General features: G+C 42.0%; 1 protein-coding gene across 1 annotated transcript in view; it reads right to left on the bottom strand.

Moving 5' to 3' along the window:
- LOC138968522 (uncharacterized) overlaps nucleotides 1-20039 on the bottom strand; it is a 156380-nt gene that overhangs the window by 34323 nt on the left and 102018 nt on the right. Inside the window, exons 9-11 of the mRNA XM_070341101.1 lie at nucleotides 13333-13402; nucleotides 10540-10604; nucleotides 9117-9183 (exon numbers count right to left, since the gene is read on the bottom strand). Of these exons, the coding sequence (XP_070197202.1) occupies nucleotides 9117-9183; nucleotides 10540-10604; nucleotides 13333-13402 (202 nt within the window). The remainder of the gene's footprint in view (nucleotides 1-9116; nucleotides 9184-10539; nucleotides 10605-13332; nucleotides 13403-20039) is intronic.

The raw sequence follows: 20039 nt of genomic DNA, 5'->3' as shown, positions 1-20039 counted from the left end.
GTAACACTTTTGAAACAACAATATAAATGCAGTCATACAAAATCCAAACCTGTGTAAATATTATTTAACATTTTGTTCATACCCTATACTCTCATCATCTTTTCCCGTTTCTCTTCTTGCACATTGTCTGCCATAAAAATACTTACAATAAAAAAACAAGAATGGTTAGTTAATGGAATTGCAAAATTATGGCGAGCTTACCTTAGTAAGTGAAGTCTAATTGTAGGTTTATCTACCACAATGTCGAGATGAAAAGGATTATGTGAGAGTGAATGCAGAAAATTGTCCCGTTAAACTACGTGCAAATGGTGCAGAAAGAGAGAGGAGGAAAGGGATAGGGAGGGTAATAGTTAACTTATAGCCTGAAAATGTCTAGTCAGTCAGCCAATTTATGACCGCATTAAAAAGGGTGCGGCACGTAATCCTTTTCCTCTCCACATTATGGTCGATAAAACTACAATAAGACTAAGGTAAGCTCGTCATAATTTGAGTACAGCTGCAGAGCAAGCACAGAAAAAAAGAGGCAGCACCGGAAAAAAAACAAGGTGCCGCTACAGTGTCAGCACCTTCCCAGACCTTCCCCTGCAGCCGTTGTGGCATGTCTGGCCTATCTCGCATAGGTCTTATCAGCCACCAACCAGCGTACTTGCATCAGATGAGGACAGCTTTACTAATTTTTGTTCGCGAAGTAAAGCCAAGAAGAAGACATGGCTTGCTGTGTGTTACCAGCTTCACAAGAGTTGATTTTTTAAATATTAAAGATACTGAACTTGTCAAATCCAGGTGCACTGGGGCTTTTAGTCATACCTCAGGCAGCTATCCGTTAGAAGAACTACCAAGTTTCATTGACTTGCACCCAAAGAGTCAAGAACTGCAATTTTTTTACGAATTAATTTCGTACTCGGACCCGGCTGGTCTTGGCCTATTTTTGGATCTAAATTTAGATCAGGTAGATCACCACATGATGCACAAAAAGACACGTCACTAGCAAACTATGTCAGACGTCATCATGAGTTTGTGTAAAACAAAATGGAGGCCGGAATCACTCAGTTGAATCGAACTCCGACCAAACACCACGTAATAACTAGGTTAATTTATGCACTCGCGTGGACAAGAAACTGTCGAGCTTCACAGATGTCGTCGTTGGGTAGTTTTGGGTTTGTTTTACTACCATAGGAGGATTTTTTAACTGTAAATGCACTCAGCTGCAACAAAAACGCAAAACGAAGGCTGTGAGCTGCACTGTGCCTTTAAAATGCGAACGAAAGCAAAAAAAGCAAGAGAAAGTGAGAAACTTGAAAAATTCAGATCTCTAACATTGTCAGTGAAATGAACAAAGGTGAATCATAAAGGCACCAGACAGGCGTAATGGCCTAGTGGATAAAACCCTGGCTTCCTATGCGGAAGGTCGCTTGTTCGAATCCCAGCGCCTGGTGGGTTATGGGTGGAGATTTTCCCGATTTCCCAGGTCAACTTTGTGCTGACCTGCTATTACCTTATTCCCTTTCGTGTGTAAACGCAAGTACAAGACCAAGTGTGCATGGAAAACATCCTGTAGTCCATGTCAAAGTTCAGTGGGTTATAGAAACACGAAAATACCAAGCACACTTAAAAAAAACAACAACGGCATGGTAAAAAACGGTTATACATGTGTAGGGGGATTTGGAAAAGAATGTTTTGTTTCTCTTCTCTTGATGTTGATGTGTTATGGACTCACTCTGGACTCAATCTCTCACGGACACAACATATGACATTGTGACACTGAACAGCAGAATACTGGCATGGCAAACTTTATTCCTGTGTTTTAAACATCTTCTTCTCGCCTACCGACCAAAGCCGGTGGCTACAAGCCACAATACACAGTTGGCTACATCTCCTGAGTTAGTGGAGCACACAACAAAATACGTCCACACTCTTCCGAAGTTCTGAAAGTTCTCGCTATAGATCAGAAGGCCGTCTAAGTAGACTAACAGTACAGCTTAAACGGATTGACTGCAAGTTTCATGACATTTTTTTGGCCTAAAGTAAAAATTATGGTGGTTAATGCATTTAGAGTCGGTGAATTGTCAGATACTCAGAAAAGTGCAGTTATCACGTTGATTCATAAGGGTAAAGATTTGCCGAGAGATAGCCTAAAGAATTGGAGACCTATATCTGTAACCAATACAGATTATAAAATGCTGTCAAAATGTTTATCGCAGCGCTTATCTGGTGTTATTTCTGACCTCGTGTCAGAAGATCAGACAGGATTTATTAAGGGAAGAAAGGCAAGTAACTTGATTAGATTAATTGATGATGTCATTAATTACGCTAATGAAAGAAATCAACCCGGTATATTACTTGCCCTTGACTACGCCCGAGCCTACGATTCCATCTCAAAAGACTATGTGGTCTGGTCCTTTAAAAAATTTGGTTTTGGCGAAAAATTTGTGAAATGGATTAAAGTTTTAATGACAAACACCACGAGCTGAAGAAATAAGTGTGAATTCCGGAATCCGTCAGGGATGTCCCCTCTCACCTTTGGCCTTCGTGCTTGCTGTAGAATTATTAGCAATCAAAATCCGAAGTCACCCCAATATTAACCACTTGACTGCCTTAGGACGGGTATTCCCGTCATGCGCTTGTGCAGCTGCAGCACCTTAGGACGGGTAAACCCGTCTTCTCCGTTCCGGGATTTTCCAGAAATGCTACGTCACTGCTGACACACAAATAGCAGCCAATGGCTTGGTAGGATACCTCATTCTCATGAATAAACATAAATGGTGACGCGGTTTTGCGTCTGAAGGCTATTTTCGGCCTTGGCGACAGGGTAGGGGAGAGAAATCTCGACTCGTCAAAATGGCTAACGGTGACAGTCGACCGGGCCCTAGTAGGGAAAAACAAAGCCGGACTAACGCTACAGGCGGTGCAAATGATTATGGATACTGACAGGGGAAGGGGGAGATCTTCTTTCGGACGATTCGTTGGAAACAGGTAGATGATAGTGATTATAATCCTTTCTTGGAGCAAGCAAAACGGCAACCTGTGTTTGATCCACAGGCACCGGAAGATGCGCCGGACTGATTTTTCAAAAGTTCATATTTAAACATCATTATAAGCCAAACTAATTATTATTTCCATGATTAGACACTAAAAACAGATTCTTGGTTCAATTTCCCTTAAAAATAACATAGGTTTTACTTACCTACCTACTGCCAGTTTGGAGCTAGAATTTTTTGTGAATTATTACACCCCGAACTCCAATATTCCCTGGCAGTCAGGAATGCACATACGCAAGTTTTGATTGGCAGCGCAAGGGTTAAAGGATTTGCCTTACCAGATGTAGGTTTTGCAGAACAAACATCGCGTATCTTGAAACTGGCTATGTACGCCGATGACATAACTGTTTTACTTCAAGATAAAAACGACATGGAAACGGTTTTGAAAATCATTGATGATTTCTCCAATATATCTCGCTTAAAATTAAATAAAAGTAAAACGGAAGCAATGTGGTTGGGATCACGTAAAAACTGTCAAGAGAAATATTGCGATATTAAATGGAATACCCAGGTTAAAATCATGGGAATTATTTTTAAAAATTACATCCCGGCCTCTGAAATTATGGAAAATTGGTCCAAAAGACTTGAAAAAGTTGAACAAATCATTTGCAGATGGTCAAGAAGAAATTTAAGTACAAGCGGCAAATTGTGTATTATTAAGGCAGGTCAAATGGAGACAGGGATATTACTCTTCATACACAAAGGGAAGCCACTGAGTTGTGTCGCCATTTTTTCCTGGCAGGCTGGGAATTCGAACACATCGAACAGGGAACGCAGAAGAAGAAGAAGAAGAAGAACACGTCGAACATTCGAATGACGTAAATAGAACAAACGTCACATTTTTCAGGCAGCGTAAGTGAATGACGTCAGAAAATGACGACACCGCCAGAAATAAAAACAATGCGACACGCCTCCCAACCACGAGGTCAAAAACACGTGGGCATCTAATGAAATCGGTACAAAGCCGTTCTCTTTGCCAGTGACATCGTAATAATCACCAAAGCTAACATTGAAGCTCCGGTAGCAGGTAAGAGAGTGTCTCCCAACCCGTGATGCTCACAGCGTGATTGCATCAGAATACCACATGTTAAAACCGGTGTTTGAACTAGAATAACAGCCAGTAGTATTAAGAACAAGTGTCTTGTGTATGCAGCCCTCTTTCTACTGTACGCTGGCAGCAGATAATACAATAATTGAAGTCCTTCGAGGCATAAGGGGCCCATAAGGCGAAAAATTGCTTTAATTCCACCCTCAAAAAGTCCCAGCCTTCAAACCGTAACAAATAACAGTACGCACTATTAAGCAAAATTATAAACCAAGCCTTGATTATTAATTTTTATTATTACACTTGTATCAAACAAGTGACCTCCACCTTTTGATTGGCGTTTTTATTACATTTGAATCGGACTTGTGGCCTTTCAAAGTTGCGGTGACCTTTGACTTTCAACAGAGGTCATATGTAACAGTGGTTTTTAAAAACATAATTTAGTTGGCTCATATATCTGAGACAAATGATCGGACAACAGCCCTTTACATTATCGTGACACATATTTTTCTGAGGCACACTGGACAGTAATAGTGCAAAGGGTGGGGTTAATCAAGGGAGTGAACCCCCCCCCTAAAAACACTACCAACCTGTCGTTTTTTTTGTTTTTTTTAATGCCGTTTTGATCGCTCTTGCGTTTACAACCCATCTCATCAAATCGTAATTTATTTCCAGGCTACCAGCAATAAAATACCTCAACATGAGGAACAAATTTAAAATAAACTCTGGCAAAAGACGTGACGTCACAAAGTTTGAGTATGCGCAACATTTTCGTTTACCAGTGCACTTCGTTACCTGCCCATTGCTGCTTTGGGTGATATTTTTTAAATGACTATTCCTATGCAGATGTTTGTGTAATTGGCCGTTTTCAAAACATACCCATTTTTCGATTTTTCGGTCCAAAATTCAAAACGGGCACTGTCTTCCGAGACTCATAGCTCCGAAACGAACCCACTACCCTATATTTTTTTTATGCTGAATGCATAGCAGACAGATCGAACTTAAAAAATAACCAACTTTTGGGAGAAACCAAATTATATTTAACGGGTCCAGTGAACTACCTTAAGTCCTTCTTAGTTTCACAATTTGTTTACGTTATGCAGGCGCTTCTTGCCACTGTTAAAGTTCTCGATAAGTTGAATACTATTTTATTCAGGTTTCTCTGGAAAAGGAAGTATTCAAATACAAAAGCCTTTGAAAAAGTTAAATGAAATGTATTGTGTAATGTGGTGGAAGAAGGTGGTATTAACATGATAAACGTCCATGATATGCAGACTTCTTTTTTACTCACATGGGCAGCAAAACTTCAACAACGAAAACATGAACCGTGGACAACGATTCCATTAAGTCTTTATCAGGTATTGGGAAGAAATTTACTTTGTTTTAAAGCCACAACACCACTAAAACTGTTCCAAGGTATTGAATGCATTCGATCAAATTTTTGGAAAGAAGTTCTCTTAAAATGGATCCATAATAAAGCATTGATTTATGAGAGAAGATCGCTTTGGTGATCAATGTTTGTGGAACAATATAAATGTGGTTTATAAAAATAAAAGCTTATATTTTAAACAAGAAGAGCAAACGCTCGATCGAGTCACTTTCGCAGTTCTGAATATTATATGAGGCATCAGATGGACAGGAAGAAATTGCTATTCACAACACAATGAGTCACGTTCACATAAAATTTGAGCCCGGTCACTTTTATAGTTTCCAAGAAAAGCCCAACGTTAAGTTGTGTGTTGCCGAACAGAAAAGGCTAGTTATCTCCCTTGTTTTTCTGATAACGTTCGTAAAAGGCTACAGATGTAAATACTTTGATGTAAAGAATAATCCTACAAAGTTTCAATCACATCCGATGAACTTTGTCAAAGATATAAAATGTCTAATTTTTCCTTTGACGCTGACCTGTGACCTTGAAAAAGGTCAAAGGTCAACGAAACCATCGTTAAAGTGTAGAGGTCATTGGAGGTCACGACTAAACAAAATATGAGCCCGATCGCTTTGATAGTTTCCGAGAAAAGTCCAACGTTAAGGTGGTGTCTACGGACGGCCGGCCGGACAGACTAACACTGACCGATTACATAGAGTCACTTTTTCTCAAGTGACTCAAAAATGGATAGAAGCGCACTTAGATACGGTGAAAGATATTTGGGTTAACGAAGATATGATTCCTTTTAACCAGCTGTGCACAAAGATAGGATACAGTCCCTCTAGATTTTTTGAGTACGGCGCAATGAAGACCGCTGTGCGAGCGCTTGCACTTCGCAAAAACACAGCCAGCCCGCGAGCAGGCGAACACAATAATGACCTAGACACGCGGAACCCTGTGATCATTAACCCCTCCGCGAGAAAGTTTCGCATGCTGATAGTCCACTCTAAAGCGAGCGAGCCTTGCGCTGTTACATTTTGGTTACATAAATATCAGGTTAAACTAGATCACAGTTATTGGCTGTTAGCAAGCGAATGTAAAAAAGAAGAAAGATAGAGATTGTTACAATGGAAAATACTACATAATATTTATCCCACGAATATATTATAAAATAAAATGAAAATTAGAGAAACAAAATTATGTACATTTTGTAAACACATTGATTATGTTCAACACTTTTTTTGGCAGTGTGAGAAGTTGACGAGCTTTTGGGAAAATGTTGTCCATTTTATTTTTAGAAATACAGGATTAAATGTGCACCTTTCAGAACACGATGTCTTGTTTGGTTATCAACCTAGTAATATATGATATGCCAAAATGATAAGGAAATTAATCACATTATTTTGATTGCAAAAATGTGTATTAGTAAATATAAGTATGGTGATAGATACGATTTGAATAGTATATTCGAAAATGAAATGCACATTAGAAGATTGTGAGTACTGTATAAGTCGAGATGAGGTGAAGTGGAAAGGAAAAAAAAAAAAGGAAAAAAAAAAAAGAAAAAAAAAAAGTACAGCTTATAGTTCTGTCAAAGACATATGGAAAAAGTCATGATCCTCATCACTAAACCATGCTCCTCTCTTGGAGTCAAAGGGTGAAGTGGCCGAAAATGGGGGGAAAAGTTCCAGAATTGCAAGATAAGCACTGTCTTATTCTGTAGCCAGACGAAACTAGTTCTTTGCACTCAACTACTTTCAGTGCCTCAAAATACTATAAATATTCATTAACTAGATGATTACCCGCTTCGCCGGGTACCGGCTTCGCCGGGAAGAAGTAGAGCCGAATACCAGGCTGCGCCTGGGACCCGGCACCGGGTGTACGCCGGCTTTGCCGGTGCACGAAGGAAAGGAGATAAACGCGCAAAACACTGGAAACCTTCTAAAAATAGTAACGTGCAGTGACCTTCTAAAAATAGTAACGTAGTAACGGGAATATGGATTGACGCCACACGGAGGAAGGGAGATAATCGCGGCTGAAAACACTGGAGAAGATAAGGAAGAGTTACTGGTAGTGGATCCCGACTAAAAAAAAAAAAATCGGTTCAGCGCGCACAGTGCTGCGCGCTGAGAGCACGTGTTGAAACATCTCATCGATGAGGTTGTGTCCGGGGTGTAGCTGAATACGGTGTCCAAATTTGAAAAAGATCCACCGAGAACTTTGGCCGTGCATCGCGAACAGACAGACAGACAGACAGACAGACAGACAGACACTAGTCGTATATATACATAGATAGATAACATAGAAGATTCCAAAATACTAAACTTTAAATGGTTAATACAAAAATTGCATTATTGATTAGAAATGTGTTATCCCTACACAAGACAGACGTTTTCACTGGCAGGGGAAGACAAGCACACTGGTCACACCAGAGTTATCCTCAAACACAGAGATACAGACTAAGGAGATAATCAAAATTTTGAATTAACGGACTTTCTTTACAAAGTGACTGCACCACTGGAATAAATGAAAATACATCTCAAGATTTGATATGTACACATGTAAATGTGAACCTCTTACATTTGTAAAAACCCACTTGTGCAAAAAAACACGAGTGTACGTGGGAGTTTCAGGCCATGAATGCAGAAGAAGAAGAAAATAAAGATAAAGGCACGCCTTGCCAGAGATTAGACAACAAGAAGGGCAAAGCCCATACGACTCACATGCTTGACCTTCTGCTTTACACATTTTTCCTACCAAAATACATGTGACCTTGACCCAAGGTCAAGGTCATCCAAGGTCATGCAACACAAAGCTGTTAATTCAAGACATAGGAAGTACAATGGTGCTTATTGGCTCTTTCTACCATGAGATATGGTCACTTTTAGTGGTTCACTACCTTATTTTGGTCACATTTCATAAGGGTCAAAGTGACCTTGACCTTGATCATATGTGACCAAATGTGTCTCATGATGAAAGCATAACATGTGCCCCACATAATTTTTAAGTTTGAAACAGTTATCTTCCATAGTTCAGGGTCAAGGTCACTTCAAAATATGTATACAATCCAACTTTGAAGAGCTCCTGTGACCTTGACCTTGAAGCAAGGTAAACCAAACTGGTATCAAAAGATGGGGCTTACTTTGCCCTATATATCATATATAGGTGAGGTATTCAATCTCAAAAACTTCAGAGAAAATGTGAAAAATGTGAAAAATAGCTGTTTTTTAGACAACATTTATGGCCCCTGCGACCTTGACCTTGAAGCAAGGTCAAGATGCAATGTATGTTTTTTGGGGCCTTGTCATCATACACCATCTTGCTAAATTTGGTACTGATAGACTGAATAGTGTCCAAGAAATATTCAACGTTAAAGTTTTCCGGACGGACGGACGGACGACTCGGGTGAGTACATAGACTCACTTTTGCTTCGCATGTGAGTCAAAAATCATTATCAGATAAGTTTCATATTAATTGTTTGTTTGTCTTTCCACTATAAAGACCTTTGGGTTGACGTACTTATGCATACATGTATTTGTTTTGTCAAAAATTAATCGTTCCATTAACTAACCATTCTTGTTTTTGGATTGTGATTTTGGGAACATAAGCAGTTTATCTGATTTTGGATTACAGAAATACTTCGTTTTGCCAAGTGTTTACTCACCAAGTAGCCACAAGTTCCAAAAGTGATGTATAACGTTGTGACAACAAACATCGCAGTTATGAAAAACCTGAAAAGCAGAACAACAATAATCTGATAATCTGACAAGCACAGTTTTTATAACTGTGGATAAGGAGTGGATGAGAGGAATGGAACAAAGATTCAGGAGTCAGTACTGGGAGCTTGATAACTAACTGATGACACTGTCAAGACAGGAGGACAGTCAAAGACTGAAAGAGCGCATCAACAAAGCATTTTCTATATTTTTCTAGGTACCAAGTCCAAATCAGCCACACTCTAACCTTCACCATGCTTCCTGGGTCGTCCACGACCCAGAGCCTCACAAAAGTTTGTATCTCTAAAACTGTTGCGAGTTTTTGATCAACACTTCATGTATATAATCCTGAAACACCATAGGACATCAACCACTTTCTGAAGGATTACCTTTATAAACAATAAACAATGCCCACGACCCATATGGAATTAAACAAGTCACGTAAGGCGAAAATACAACATTTAGTCAAGCTCAGTCAAACTTACAGAATAAAACTGAACGCACTGCATTTTACCGCAAGACCGTATACTCGTAGCATCGTCTGTCCACCGCTCGTGGTAAAGGCAGTGAAATTGACAATCCAGAATAGCGCGGTAGTGGTTGCGCTGATCAGGATAGCACGCTTTTCTGTATCTCTATTCTTTTTAACTTTCTGAGCGTGTTTGTAATCCAAACATATCATATCTATATGTTTTTGGAATGAGGAACTGACAAGGAATAAGATGAAATTGTTTTAAAATCGATTTCAGAAATTTAATTTTAATCATAATTTTTATATTTTTAATTTTCAGAGCTTGTTTTTAATTCGAATATAACATATTTATATGTTTTTGGAATCAGAAAATGATGAAAAATAAGATGAAATAGTTTTTGGATCGTTTTATAAAACAATAATTTTAATTACAATTTTCAGATTTTTAATGACCAAAGTCATCAATTAATTTTTAAGCCTCCAAGCTAAAATGCAATACCAAAGTCCAGCCTTCATCGAAGATTGCTTGGCCAAAATTTCAATCAATTTTATTGAAAAATGAGGGTGTGACTCAACTTTTACAAAAAGCCAGATATGACGTCATCAAAGACATTTATCGAAAAAATGAAAAAAACATCTGGGGATATCATGCCCAGGAACTCTCATGTAAAATTTCATAAAGATCAGTCCAGTAGTTTACTCTGAATCGCTCTACACACACACACACACACACATACACCACGACCCTCGTCTCGATCATTCCCCCTCTATATTAAAACATTTAGTCAAAACTTTAACTAAATGTAAAAAGGAGTGTTCGATGTTATCCCTATTTGGATGGCGTGGGTCGACTGTAGATTTTCAGAAAAACAATTAAAACGAAAAGAGCATGCACTCACCTTTTGAACTTGTAACGTACTTCTTCCTTTATTGAGGACTCCAGCGCCAGTATCATCCCAGCACCCTGCAAACAAAGTCTTGTATTCAGACCTTCCACCTTTCAAAAACAAACAATGGAAAAATGGAGCCGGAGTGGCACGATGGTTAGGCACAAAAAAAAAATTGTCTGTTTACGGTAACATAGGCAAAAAAAATAGGGTCGGTAGGTCGAGATTTATTTTGCCAAAAAACGAAGACTTTTTTTTTTCCCCCACAAATGCCCAAAAAAAGTCTAGGGTCGCGCGAAAAAATAGGGTCGGTCGGGATACCGTAAACAGACTGTTTTTTTTGTTGGCCTTAGAGTGTTTTCTTCTCACACTGGCAGATGGGAATTGACACCCACTCAGGGTGAATGCAATTACCCAATTTTCCAAGGGCTCTGGAAATTACCAAGGCATCATCAAATTGCAACTACAAACATGTCATGCAATAAACCTTTTCTGGAACTAAAATTTGTTAATGATGGGCTGTGCCCCTTCAAAACAAAGAGTCAAATTATTGCAATAGCATCAGTTAAAAGCAAACAATTAATGGGCATTAGTGACAATTAAGCTTCAATGTGCATTTTGTGCAGTGTTTGCTCCATATGACACCCTTTCTTTCCAAAATATGACCATAGCTAGGAACTGACTATTCACTGCTGCCATGATGGCTGGCCTACACTGCCAACATGGCTATTCATCAGTGCAGGCCAGCCATCATGGTGAATGGTTAGCTCTCATGTTCATATTTTCAAAAGAACACAAGCCATCATTTCGAGTGGACAATGCAGAATATGCACATCAGGGGTCAGTTTTCATTGTGATGCCAGCAATGGCTTGCGTCATAATATTTTGAATTATTTATTTGAAGGTGACTGTTATAGTTAGTGTTACTCTTTCACAGCCCACAAAAAGCCTGACAGAGTTATATCTGTACATAGTATATTTGCTACATTGTACTAAGCTACTTGGAACATCATCCCTATATGAACACTTCTAAAGATTCAGGTGAAAATTTACCTCAACAGTTAAAGGCACAGTAAGCCTCCCATAAACCATCACAGATACACACAGTACAAACACCCTCTCATTTAAACACTCACCGAACAGGAACATCCTAGGTGCCCTACGTAAAGAGCGAGCAATTTTTAAAGAATTAATTTTGCGGATTGTCTGTCAGACAATCGGACCGTGGTGCGTTTTGGCGCTAGACCTAACTTTTAATCTAAATAATAAATTGACAGCTTGTTACACAAACATTCTTAAATCATAAAAGAATTATTTTTTCATCAAGACAAGATCAGTACAATTCGAAGTTTTGAAAGTTTGAAAAAAGAAAAGCCCGGAAGCAGGGTCACGCAAGGTCGTGGTTCTCGTAGCAGACAACGGTTCGCCAGTTCCTCTGAACAGTCAAAAGCCATCGCTAGAGTCCTTGTGAACTACAGCCGTTTGTTTCGTGCATAGTCGGAGGTACATAATAACGTGCTATTGCAGATAAGCTCACATCGAGTCGCATTCAAATTACTAACTGACGACTACATTGTAAAAAAGGGAAACTGGATCACACGGGTTCACGATGGCTCAGGGGTAAGATAAACCACGCAAAAATAAATTCTTTGAAAATTGCTCGCTCTTTACGGAGGGCACCTAGGATGTTCTCAAGCGGTGAGTGTTTTAATGAAAGGGTGTTTGTACTGTGTGTAAAAGCCTGACAGTATCTGTAATGGTTTACGGGAGGCTTACTGTGCCTTTCAATCAATCAATCAATATGAGGCTTATATCGCGCGTATTCCGTGGGTACAGTTCTAAGCGCAGGGATTTATTTTTTTATTTTTATTTTTATGCAATTTATATCGCGCACATATTCAAGGCGCAGGGATTTATTTATGCCATGTGAGATGGAATTTTTTTACACAATACATCACGCATTCACATCGGCCAGCAGATCGCAGCCATTTCGGCGCATATCCTACTTTTCACGGCCTATTATTCCAAGTCACACGGGTATTTTGGTGGACATTTTTATCTATGCCTATACAATTTTGCCAGGAAAGACCCTTTTGTCAATCGTGGGATCTTTAACGTGCACACCCCAATGTAGTGTACACGAAGGGACCTCGGTTTTTCGTCTCATCCGAAAGACTAGCACTTGAACCCACCACCTAGGGTAGGAAAGGGGGGAGAAAATTGCTAACGCCCTGACCCAGGGTCGAACTCGCAACCTCTCGCTTCCGAGCACAAGTGCGTTACCACTCGGCCACCCAGTCCTTTAAACTTTCTTTCTTTATTTGGTGTTTAACGTCGTTTTCAACCACAAAGGTTATATCGCGACGGGGAAAGGGGGGGAGATGGGATAGAGCCACTTGTTAATTGTTTCTTGTTCACAAAAGCACTAATCAAAAAATTGCTCCAGGGGCTTGCAACGTAGTACAATATATTACCTTAGTGGGAGAATGCAAGTTTCCAGTACAAAGGACTTAACATTTCTTACATACTGCTTGACTAAAATCTGTACAAACATTGACTATATTCTGTACAAGAAACACTTAACAAAGGTAAAAGGAGAAACAGAATCCGTTAGTCGCCTCTTACGACATGCTGGGGAGCATCGGGTAAATTCTTCCCCCTAACCCGCGAGGGGTGTGCCTTAAACAAAATCGGTTGAAAATTAACCGCAACAGTTCTACAATTTGGTTGAAAATTTACCTCAATAGTTTGTAAATTCAGGCAAATATTTACATCAACAGTTCTAAACTCAAGGTCAAAATGTACCTCATAGCAATAGATGGCAATGGCAAGAAAGAATGGAAACCCTTTGATGGACATCTCCTTCGGATGAATTCTGTTCACACAGAAAGAATAAACATCAGTTAAACTCACACAGACATCTTTCTTTCTTTCTTTATTTGGTGTTTAACGTCGTTTTCAACCACGAAGGTTATACAGCAGTCCCTCTCATGACCGGACACCCTTGGGCCATAGCAAAACTGTCCGTACATTGCAAGTGTCCGGTCACGGGAGGGGTGACCACACCACCCCCTCCCCCATACACCGGCTCATACAGAGACACACAAACAACAGGATTGAGTCTATGCTAATCACTTCTTGTGGCTACTAAACAATAACAATAAACTCCTAATACTTCTTTAAACGTTCTGTAAAAAGGATTTGTATGAAAAGTGTTGAAAAGAACAGATAAAATAAATCCTCAAGGTACTAATGAACACACTCACCATGCACTGACATACGAAAGCAGCCACACAAACACAGCACAGAGGAGCGTGTGCAGATGCTTTGCAAGAATAAGCTTGAAAACCAGTTTGAATAAATAGCAGCAGATAGAGCTGCATGTCATAATCATGTAATTTATTTTTTTCTTGTCTGGCTTTATTGACTGCATGCCGATCATGTGGCATGGCAGTGACTTTTCACTCTTCAGTTCGAAATACACAGTACATAACACAGCTCCCACTCTCCCTCACTAATGCCTACCCCAAGCTGTGACAACTGATGCTTGGAAATTGTGTGGAAGAGTACACTTCTCTATTTCTCTCCATTGCTCTTCCTGCTGACATGCAGTGACACCGGACACCCACAGAGTTTAGCCAGCTACCCCTCCACCCCCTCCCCCCTCCTTCTCTCTCACTCCCTCCAGCCATGTACTGTTGGGGGCTGTGGCCAGAGAGGCCAGCTGCACTGTTCACTCAGAGCAAAACCAGTTGACTGTGTGGTAACTTTTGACAAAGCAAGACAACTGAAGGGTTCATAGATTAGGCAACCGACTCACTGGTCAAGGCTGAGGGGAAACAAGAGTATCTTGTCAATGAAAGAGGTTACACACAGACACACGATGCTGAGAACTGTGGCCGGTTTTTCACTCTCTTTCGCTCAGGACCTTCATCGACTGTGGTTTCTGTTGTTTACGTCCAACAGACAAGAATAAAGAGCTCAGTGCAGTTTCATGTTGGCATCTTCGCATGTACTCCACTCCTGACCAAAACTACCCCCTCCCCCCCCCTCCTGATGGGTACACGTGCACTCAAGTTATCAGTGACTGTCATCACGCCATTGCGGCTGTGATCTTTGTACCAAGAGCCGGACTGCTCTGTTATCGATTTTGTTGTGGTGAAAATTTGACGATGGTCTGTCCATACATTGGAGGTATGACCTGCTGTTGGGACCGAAAATGAGTGTCCGCGTCCACGTTTTGCAGGTGTCCGTTTAAGGGGGGGCAAATATAGAAGGAAAACACTCCGTGCCGAGCAAATGTGTCCGTATACATGTCAGGTGTCCGCTCACGCCGGGGGCCGTACATTGCAGGGACTGCTGTATCGCGACGGGGAAAGGGGGGGGGAGATGGGATAGAGCCACTTGTCAATTGTTTCTTGTTAACAAAAGCACTAATATAAAATTTCAAAAATAAATTTTGATTTAATTAATATACTTACCAACTCACATAGATAGCAATAACTTCGTTTGGTTGCTAAGACATTGAAGCACTCTTACATGGTAACATGGGGAGATAACTCTAAAACAAAACCCACATGCCATATAAGGCATGGTCCGTGGTGGTTATCTCCCCTGCCGGTGTACTGCGCATGCGCAGGATGTATACCGGTGACAATCATTCCGTCCTGAAACATATACCCCTTTATACAATTTGCGGGGCAGGCTGGGAGGGAATTCAATATGTGAGTTGGTAAGTATATTAATTAAATCAAAATTTATTTTTGAAATTTTATATTAAATTATATATTCTTACTCAACTCACATAGATAGCAGATTGCTACTTTAGGTGGTGGGCAATTATTCACAGTCAATATCCTGTAAGTACTTGTCGTGCCGCGACTATAGCCGGCAGACCATGTGTACTATAATAGCGAGTATTTAAAATATCCCGCAGATAGAAACTCATGACTACGTCCTTGGATGTCCAATAAGCTGCATTCATACTTATGCAAGTCTTCCAGACTTGAGTACAGCTAAAAAAGAGAGGCCCACACTCTGACTTCTTGAGTCCGTGCTGCCTGAAGAGGGAGGACTGACTGTCCCCCCCCCCCTTTTTTCTTGCTACCACTTGTAGGCATGCCTAAACAATGTGGCAGTCCATCTAGGTAAGGTTGACTTCACCTAAGTCATTGCCTCTACCAGTGTTGATGGATATGAACAAGAACCTTAGTTTTGGTGATCTAAACGGATCAGTGCGAGTTAGAAAAGTTTTCAAACTCAAAATGTTCCATTGGCTAAATATGGCTCTAGCGGAGCCAAAAAATTACTAAGTAGTTTGAATTGCATTATCGGAGCTGGTTTCTCCAGTTTCTGCTTATTTGCCAGAAATTTTGAACAAAACATAAACGTCATAGATCAGTCTTTCTCCAAAGAGATGTCTATAGCAAAACCAGACATAAAATGCACTTACTCCCACTTCTCTTAGAAGCTAGTTGAGTAAGCATGACCGCTTTCCGTGATAGATTAGCAAGGCTAATTTTATAACGGATCAAAGAACCCGATCTCAAAAGCTCCAAAACTAGGAGCAAATCCCAAGCCAGTTGGGAATGGAGATTTGTTTTCAGCCAACCGAAGAGAGGCTCCCTTAATCACTATGGCGATAACGCCCTCAAATGAATATTGCGACCTAGCAGTTTCAGTGTAACATATCGCGTATCGTCTTACTTCAAAGACGTGGGTGAAAATTCGGAAAGCCAGGATAAGTGGATAGCCACCTGCATTGAACGGAGAGAAGTGAAGTTCTTTCCGTTAACATTACGCCATTTGGTCCAAGCCCGTCAATGTGACACATAAACAAAGACGTTGAACCCCTATGGGATCTCTGGACGAAATCCAGAGTTGAGGCAGAAGTCTCTGAGGGTCTCAATTATTCCCATACAATAGCTACCCATATGGCTTGTAGTATAGATCTTCCATGCTTCGGGGTCCGAGAACGTGGAGACGGACATTGGTAAAAGTCGAAAGTACCGAGAGCCAAATAAATCTATCAGCGGCTTCTCCAATTCGCCCGAAGACGTAGAAGCGCATGGTGAGATAGAGTCCATTCTGTGTGGACATTCTTGGCCGACTGACTTAGTGCGTCGGCCAAGTCATAGAGGCTCCCAGGAAGGTACTTCTCTGCTAATAAGATCTCGTGGTGGTAACACCACATCAGAATATCGCATACTCGATGCGGCAGCGATAGTAAGCGAGAGGCCCCCCCTGCTTGTTGAGATAAAACGCCACTGTGGTGTCGTCTAAATAAATCAACGCATGTTCTCCTCTGACAAAGGGAAAGAATTCCACAAGAGACAGAAAACTGCTTCGATGGTGGAGGGAGAACCAATGGGAACGCCTTGCATGAGCAACATGTGAGAAACCATTATTTGATCGTGTCTGAGAACCAGTCGAGAAAAGACACTAGCATGTTCCAGCTCTTTGATTGCTTGCTTAACGCCCAATCAACTTAGAATCAAAGTCAGAGCCCTGACTGAGGCTCTGAATGAAATAAAATGTTGCCACTTCCGATCCGTTTTGTGTATCAAATTGTGGAAGTAAACATTTGTTCACTCTAAGGAAGTGACCCAATAGGAAAGCCCCAGTGCCTCCCTCAATAAAATGGGAGTCCTAAAACCCCACCAGCCGCTGTGTAGTGGTAAAACACAAAGGCGGGAAGAAGTGTGATGCAGAGCACTAAGACTCCAGTTGACATAACTGCCAAGCGTGTGAGAGAAAACGTGCTTTTGTCTGACCACCGACCCCCACTGCTAACCTGCCACGAGGGGGAAGAAAGGTGTGCATTTGGCACAGCGCCCAAGGAGAGAGCATGAGGATAAAATGTGAAAACCGAGACCATCTAGCTTAGTGCTTTTCTTTTGATAACAAGATAAAGCCGAGGCCTGCAGCGCACTTTCCTTTGCTGTGAGATTCTCTTTGTTAGAGAAGAGTCCGCGTTTGCATAGAGGCGGAAACGAGAAGAGAACCCTTAACCAAGGAAGAGCTAGATTAAAGCCTCGCCAACAGAAACATACTGTCGGCCGAGGCCTTCCCCCAGGTGAACAGCAAAGCTACATTCTTTGTAAATGCGTCCCGACAGAACACAAAGGTATCCAGTGAGGACGTACCCACACAAGGGAGAGAACGAATCAAAGTCTTGGTGAAAGACGATAACTATAAAGAAGTGCGGCCACAATCTTCCACAGCCAGGAGATCCTTGTTCTTGCAAACAGACAGATTCTCCTTGCTATAAACATCCAGATGGATGTTCGTCAAGTCCGGTGTAACCGGGAGCGATTCCGTAGTTAGAACAAAAGAATAACCTAAGTTCTTAGGCTTGATGTAAACCAAGGCCTACGGATAGCGCTCAGCGAGTGATGCGCTACTTGCGCGGGTGACGCAAGTTAATGAGAAGGAGCAGCCTGTGTAACAGCCCAGGAACCACAGTAGCGGAACTGGAAGCCGAAGGCTGATGGATGCCAACTACCAACACAGAAGTGTTATCGGCGGAAGGCCGAGAAAGAGACCGAATCAGGGTCTCAGAGAGCGAAGACAGCTCTAATGACTGTCGACAACACTCCTCGATCATCAAAATATGCTACTCAGTGCACACAGACGGTCTTTCTTTAGAAAAACCATCTTGCCGTAGACCAGCCAAGTCCGGAGTCACCGGAAGTGTAGTCTTAGGCAGAGCAAACGAATCAAGAAGATTCCGAGATTTCTGCGGCAAACAAACTTTGCGCAAAGACATGCCGGCCGATGCGTTGAGAAACCTGCCCGGAGTAGTTAACCAAGGTTGAGCTGAACCCGGGGCAGACCCGTATGCAGTGAGTAAAGGCAGTGAGGAAGCAAGCAGCCTCTGTGCCAAAAATCTTTCCCATCTCGAAAGAGATTGAAGGCGATTCTCGAAAACGAAATCTTGAAGATCGCTCACGCACAGGCGTGAAATCAGCAAAAGCTGAAGAGGGAGGAGCATTGGCAGCAGAAACTTCTGACACCCCTTCCTCGAAATACCGGGATGTGACTTCAGCGGCTAAGTACAGAAGATCTGTCAACTTTAGTCAGAATGCGGAAACCAGACTCATCGTCCTCCTCAGGATCAGAGTCTGCCATGTCACATCGGAAACTTCATCTGCCGAAAAGGCATCCGGTACAGAACCAGCATAACCGTCCGCTGAAGCAAAATCAGTCGGCCGGAAACGCTTGGTTCACAGAACCAGCCGCAGGCAATCGACCAGTAGTCGTGTGGCTAGCTGAACCGCTACCAGCGGAAGCAGCTGTTGCCTGAAACACCCGACCGGAAACCACTGGTGTGGAACGGAAGAATGAATGCTGGCCAGCGTCCCCCATACTCGCCGAAGCATGTAAAGCGGAAGACGCTGTGATCTGGTCACCGACAACACCACACCCCAAGGCGGAAGTAGCTGTGGCGGCAGAGCGGAAAGCGACAGGAACAAAAGGATGGACACCAATTTGGTGACGATCAGAATGCCCTGCTGTTCTATTACTATGTCTTGGAACTGCCGAAGCGGAACCGAGAGTAACGAACGTACGCTCTTCCCAGCTACCCCCATTGTAGTCTGTGCCACAGACGAACGAGCAGCCGAGGAATTTTTTTTTTTTTTCTTTTTTTTCGGAAACCGGAACTCCATGGAGGGGACCACCATCCGTCTGCCCAATGCCAGCTGTAAGGCTGGGAGAGGAAGCGGATGTAGCCTGAGAAACGGCAGCGGAAGCCGCAAAAGCGGAACTGGAAGCCGCAGGCTGATGAATGCCTCCTGCCAACAGCAAAGTGCTACCAGCAGAAGGCAAACCCCTCCTACCACCGGAAACCGCAACGACCGAAACAGTGGAAGCGGAACCAGCAGAGGACTGTATAGCATCAGCATCAACCAGACCCATTAAATGGGGACCGGAAGACCCTGTTGTCTGTCTACCGGAGGTAGCAGACACATGCCCTTCACACCCCATGCCAAGGACCGAAACGGAGCCGGGCTGGTGTGTGGAAACAACCTTACGGTCGGTGTGCACTTCCGCCGAAACGGAAACCGACGTCAAAGGTTTGCGTGCTTCGCCAAGAACACCCGAAGGTGCTGGTGTCCGAGACCCAGACAAGAACTTGTCAAAAGATGAGTCTGACACTTCCAACACCGTTGTTGGATCTGCGACCACGCCAGCGGACGTGACCGTCGCAGACGGTTCTGAACGAACCCGCGCAAGAGAATGAACATTTCCAACACCCGAAGGAGGAGGCAGAGCAGCATGTTAAGCTATTTGCCGTTCCGACGAAATCAATTCAAGTACCTCTGTCTTAAAAGACGATAAGATCGCCAGTAAATCAGCTTTAGTCAAAGATAGATCAGCTTTAGGAGCCTGAACTTTCTCAGAAGATGCCAAAACAGAAGAGGTAGGTTAGTCAATGGAAACCGAAAACGATTCTTTATTCTCCGGGTTGAAAACATAACCAGATACGTTAATCGCTCGGCGAAGTTTTC

This window comes from Littorina saxatilis, linkage group LG6 (genome assembly GCF_037325665.1).
Source record: "Littorina saxatilis isolate snail1 linkage group LG6, US_GU_Lsax_2.0, whole genome shotgun sequence".
NCBI lineage: Eukaryota > Metazoa > Mollusca > Gastropoda > Littorinimorpha > Littorinidae > Littorina > Littorina saxatilis.
This window is presented reverse-complemented; position numbering and strand designations above follow the sequence as displayed.